We start from the raw sequence: 6,000 nt of genomic DNA on the forward strand, positions 1-6,000 counted from the left end.
TTAGTTATATTTATAAGTTACATCTGGCCCTTTGATTATAACCTTTATGATGATGTAGCCCTCCCTGAAAATGAGTTTGACACCTGTGTTCTAGAGTTTCGATCAGCATCACGAGACTTGTGATAATATTACTGTAAGCTAAAATCACAGTCAAAAGTAAGGATTTTATTTGATGTGTGATTTAAAATAAAAACTGCAGAAGACATTGGATATGAGGTTTAAAAAAAAACAATATTACCGCATGAGGATATCTTACAATCTCTCCTGGTTGTGCATCATACGTTCATACTTTGTCCAGATAAGTCTACATTATGTTGTCATATCTGTTTTCTCATTTTCGTGTTCAACTGTAGGGGTTGGTCTCTTCTCACCTGCCACCTCAGGTCCTGAGGTCAAATCTGGGGTTTCTGACTGTAATAATCCACAAAATTGGAGTGAGGGATTTAAAGAGTGTGTTCTGAACTGGAGCTTCTGGGTCTGTGGCCATCAGTTGATTATTTCTTCCTGTAGAGAAGCTCTATCCCAAACCAGAATATTGCTGTGACTTAAACTCTGATCAGCATCCGTGTGCCTGAATGTCTGTCTGTCTGTCTGTCTGTCTGTCTGGACTGCTTCTGTCTCTGCTGGCTGAACCTCCCACTAGAGGTTGTAGATGGTACAACATGACAACCTGCTTCCAGCGAAAAACACACAGGTCTTGGTTTACTTGAATGTGAACGACACTGGTTTAAGTTGGTTTATTTTTTTATTGTGAAAGGTTTCACTCTGACTTCACATTTTGCATGTTAGCATTGGTTACAATCTTTTTTTGTTCAGTGAAGAAGGTAATGTGGTGTCTGTGGCATGCAAGTTTCTTTCTATTCTGCTTTATTAGTCTGAGTCACGTAATTAACACCGTATGTTTACTCATTACTGTTAACAAACTGTAGTCCTAAAGTATGACTGTGGGATGCAGGGCAGACAGTAAGGAGGTGGGGGCAGGGATGGTGGTGTTTAATACAGGAAGAAGTAATTGAAGGAAAGAAAGGAGAGTCTTGAGTCAGTCTTTTACCATTTTTGATGTAAATTACTTCACTGCTGCTGGTAATGAGTTAAAGTGTTTTTCATGGCAAACATTTCTCCTCAGATTATTAGTCAGACATGCTTGCAACACACTGCAGCACATAAAACAGATTTCATGATACAGTTGGATTGAAACTGTTTTCAGTATGCTGTAAATGATCATAACTTTTGGCTAGGTGGTTTAATAATATTAAAAAAGTTATATTCACAAAAAGATCACAAGGAAATTATACGTGACATGTCCTCGAAATTTAAATTCAGTGAAGATTCATGTCTGGGTAAAAAAGTGCGGTGGATGAATAAAGGTGGTCCGCATCACGCCATTTTTGAACCAACGGAGTCCACAGCAGTCTGAGTCTGAGTCAGTCATGCTGTCTGACGGACCAGCATCAGTGCTCTGTTAAACCAGGATTAGTTGTGTAACCCGCAGTTTATCCCTCTCTTAAACTGAGATCTTAAACAGCTCTTCTTCGAGAAGCAAAGTGCAACACAGTGTATATTATTTAATGATTTAATAAATAAAGCATTATTTTCTTATGGCTCTGTCAGTAACTTCAAGGTTGAACCTTTTTAACAGGCAAACATCAACAAAGTAAATATCCTTCAAAAACAAAATATGTTCCTTAATATCAAGATACTTGCATAAATGAAATTGCGTGCGTTATAAACTGAAAATACATTATTGTGCATGCATTATTGTATGAACAATAATAATGTTGTACATGCACAATAGTAATGCATTATTGTGCCAAACAATTAATAAGAAAATTTAAATTATTGTGCTGCCCTATGATCTTACCAATCACTGTTTTTAAATAGTAAAATGAAAAAAAATCAAATCAGTTGCTTTCTCGTGGCTCTTATCTCCAATTTTCCCTGAGTCCGTTCAACTGAAATAAATAAATAAAATAAAATACAAAAATCTATGGCACACGGACAAAACAATACTTCCTTCAAAGAGAAACATAATATAACATGTAACTGAATTTAGAACTGAAACTACGTTACTGCTCTGTGATGCTGAGCCTGATATTTGATGGTTTCTCATCTTTCATAGAAGTTCATGAATGTTAAGGGTCAGTCTCTGAGCTGAGGAAATCCTCAGGATTGAGTGAAGGTGTTTATCAGTCAGACAACTCCTGTGTGACGTTTTGTTCAGCTTTATCAGAGAGAACAGTTGTTCACACACGAAACATAGAGAGCGTCCAAGCAGTTTGGCTGCACAGCTGGGGCATTGTGTCGGGGATGAAACGTGCAAACTCAGCAGAAGACACACAGGCTTACCTTTTACCTCTATGAACATTTACTCTGACTCCCACCTGGCTTGAAACCCCCTGCTCTCAGCGTCCACACTTCATTTTAGTCATTTTTGAGGAGGGGAGTAGCTAAATTCAACCTCTGCTCTGACTGCTGATAAACAATAAAACCAAAGCCTGCTTGTTGCACTGCAGTGACTTCCGCTACCATTGCATTGTGAGGAATGCAGTTTTGTTGCATGTGAAAACCAGCGGGTCATGTGGCCTGCAAGTAATTAAAAATCATCCAGCAGGCCATAAATAATTCAGCATGGGCCAGATCTCGCCCACGGGCCTTGACTTTGACATATGTGTTTTACCCAAACAAGAAACTCAACATCAGAATGTAGATCTGACACCTCCAGTCGGAGCCAGCCAAGAGTATGTTTCATTTCCAGGAAAATAAAATTTATCAATGAACCACACCGCTCACTCCTCCAGATCAGCCCCAGTTCCTGGAATAGAGAGTAGGTTGCCATGTTTGTAGAAGACTTTGTTTTCCACATAACAAAACAGCAACAGTGACTCATGGTGGCAGAGAAAGGGGGTGCAGTTAGCACCCTGGAGATGTAATAGAGTGTGAAGTCAAAGTTCCTTTAAAGGTACACCTTTAAATGATGTGGTATGTTAAATACAATAACTTATAAGTCTTTATCTTTACAAGATGTGACTTGTCTCTGTGGGGCTCAAGAAAGGAACAGATGAATGAAGGCAGCTGCATAACAAATCTTCACGCGCGTGTGGTCACACCTGGATATTAGGTGTTAACAGGGTTTTCTTAGGTTTGTGGACACACAGAGTCAGTGAGGAGCTTTGTTCTCCTTCCTCAGAAAAATATTATACTGGATTTCCCTCGGAATCAATAAAGTATCTAGCTAGCTAACTAGCTAGCTATCTTCAGAAAAGCCAGAGCTGATAATGAACCACAAATGAGATAATAAAACAACTGTAGGTTAATCACAACCAGGAGCTCTGTGTGTCAAAACATTCACATGCTGTCACATATAATCCCTATAATAGTAGGGAAAACCTTGTTGGAAGTAGAAATGGTTCTGTGAGAGTTCAATAAAAATAGAAATAGATGACTGGAGAGAAGCTGACAGCAGCTGGAACAGGTGAATTCTGTCCCTAGTCTCGGCTCTGCTCTGGGTTTGCATCTGTTTGTCGTCTTCATGCATCTTATCGGTGACTGTTACTTTGTTGTTTCACACCCATCTAGTATTTCAGTGTGGTGAGTGTGTGTCAGTGATTTGAGGATGCATAGGTGTGTTGTGTGTCGTGACTGGTTGATGTGCATTGACTAACATATCCATGCTGCTGTATGGGAGAAACAGGAAGTTTTTGTAGAGAAAAATGTTTGGCCGATTGATTCCTAACAGATGCATTTGTTTCTTCTTGAGGGTCACAGACGAACCTGAGAGAATCAGCAGATCTCCGGTCACAAGGTGAGTCCAGTTCAAAATAGCACCTGTAGAAGAAGACACTAACTGCACACACACCGGAATCAGTTAATGAAAAATGATCAAATCATAAACAGGAAGCTTTGCATTAAATTGATGATTAACTCTCAAATGTCTTTCAGGACATCATTTACCAGTTAATTATGCTGTTTATTTCTTTACTGGTCTTTATCTGGCTGCTGCCCAGAAGGTGGTTTTCTTCTTGTAATTGAATACAACAGTGTGTGGAAATCAGAATGATATTAGCGCCCCCTGACAACAATAATGATGGTGTGGGGCTGTTCTGTAATTTCATTCAGACTGTTCAGCTTCATTTTATCTGTATGCTGAAGTTGTGTGCTTCCTCTCAGCCTCAGCAGCTTCAGGCCAGTCTCAGGTTAAAAACAGCAGGTAAACCAGTGCTAGCAGGCTAACGTTAGCCAACAGTCATGTGACCCTAGAGGCTCAAACTCTGTGTTAGACGATCCCTGTGGTTTTGACCGTGACCTGATTTAATTGAATGACAGTGACCCAGTAGAAGTGTCAGAATTCAATAATGTATGATATTCATCTTTTTTTCTTCTCTTGTCCTCTGCCTCATTCCTCTGCCCCCCCCCCCATCAACTTTATATCTGCATTTACCCAACATTTCCTTTTCCTTATCTCTCATCTGCTTGCATCACCCTTCCCCTCCCAGTCGCCATCTATCTGGGCATCAGAAAGCGGCCGAGCCCCGGACCCCCCGATGCGGCTGGGATGTGAGGGTACGGAGCCCCCGCGACCCTGCCGAGGTGGTGCTAGCGCTGCGTGAGGCGGCGCAGGGCTGCGGCTGCCAGGTCCACCTGGCTGGGCCTTTCCTCCTGTCCTGCACCCACGGAGCAGCCGGCGCCCGCGTGGCCTTCGAGGCCGAGGTCTGCCAGCTGCCCAGCGGGCTGGGCCAGAGCAGCGGCGTGAGATTCAAGCGCCTGTGGGGGGCACCGTTAGCCTTTAGAGACATCGCTACCAAAGTGTCCAAGGAGCTGGAGCTCTGAGGGCAATAGGAGGCGAAGCAGATTCATGACAGACAGGAGGAGATAATGAAAGAGAAGGGAAAGGAGGAAAGTAAAGGAGACAGAAACTCCACCTTCAAACTGCCTTCTCTTCCTCAGTGGACTCCACCTCCTCTAATGTGGTCAACAAGCTTCGCCTCCACCAAAGACCCTCTTTTTCTGATGCCCCCAATCACAGCCAAACAAACATGCGTACAGACACGGATAGATCGCCATCGGCAGACTTTTGATGACCCTTGACCTGGAGCTGTCACCTGCTTACATCACGCCTCAATATTATGTAAGCCTCATGGAGTCAAACAGTTGTGTTCATTCACAATTCAACGTTTGATGATGAGTCTAGTCTTACTTAGAATGGAGATGAATAACTCTCATTCCTGTTGTATCGTATGTGTCACCATTCCTCTCTAAAAAGAGCTGCTATTTAACATTGTTTTAATTTTTTGTTTTATTAAGTTTGTTTTCTTTCTTAAATGATTTTAAAATGGGACGTGTTTAGCATCTGATGTCATTGTCTGCAGCAGACATCACACATTTAGGGCATCGGGGTTCAGTCTGACCTCCAGCTTTCAGAGATAAGAGGCTGGCTGCCCCTCCACTGCTGGTGCCCACTTCACTGCTTAGTTAAGATTTGATGTTTGCATGAACCATTTCTGGCCAGATGTTTCCTCTCTGTCTGCTGTCCATACTGGATTCTCTACTGTGAAATTGATAGCTGACAGCTGAGGTGCTTACACACTAGGAAACCTGCCTATTACTACAGGACCCTAATAACTTGAGACAAATGCTCAGTGCATCAGTTTATTTTGTCCTTTGCTGCCTTTCCAGACAGAAATACTTTCATTAAAATGAAAGTTGCATAACATTTATTTCAGTCTTACAACGTTAAATTTATTCCTACTTGATTAAAAAAAAAAAGACTGTCCTGCTGGAATCCGGATTTGATTTGGTTTAATCACCGTCAAACTTCACAAGACTATTAGAGGCAGATTTCTGACACTTGTTGACAAATGAATCTTTCCAGCACATATCGTAGTATTGTACTGAGCGCCCAGACGACTACATTCAAATTCTTATCTGACAGAAATGTAAAAGGCTATGAAAAAAATTTATATACATGGGAAACACACACAAGCACACACTTACACAGTATAT

General features: G+C 41.5%; 1 protein-coding gene across 5 annotated transcripts in view; it reads left to right on the forward strand.

Annotated features, from left to right (window-relative positions):
- Positions 1-5,779, forward strand: part of mark4b (MAP/microtubule affinity-regulating kinase 4b) — a 53,727-nt gene extending 47,948 nt beyond the window's left edge. For 3 of the 5 annotated variants that reach the window (XM_068317723.1, XM_068317725.1, XM_068317724.1), the window contains exons 16-17: positions 3,758-3,802; positions 4,494-5,779. In XM_068317723.1, coding sequence (XP_068173824.1) covers positions 3,758-3,802; positions 4,494-4,827 — 379 coding nt within the window. In that variant the 3' untranslated portion in view covers positions 4,828-5,779. The remainder of the gene's footprint in view (positions 1-3,757; positions 3,803-4,493) is intronic. The other 2 variants (XM_068317726.1, XM_068317727.1) reach the window with 2 other exon arrangements.
- Positions 5,780-6,000: the final 221 nt, after the last annotated feature.

This window comes from Antennarius striatus, chromosome 6 (genome assembly GCF_040054535.1).
Source record: "Antennarius striatus isolate MH-2024 chromosome 6, ASM4005453v1, whole genome shotgun sequence".
NCBI classification, from domain to species: domain Eukaryota; kingdom Metazoa; phylum Chordata; class Actinopteri; order Lophiiformes; family Antennariidae; genus Antennarius; species Antennarius striatus.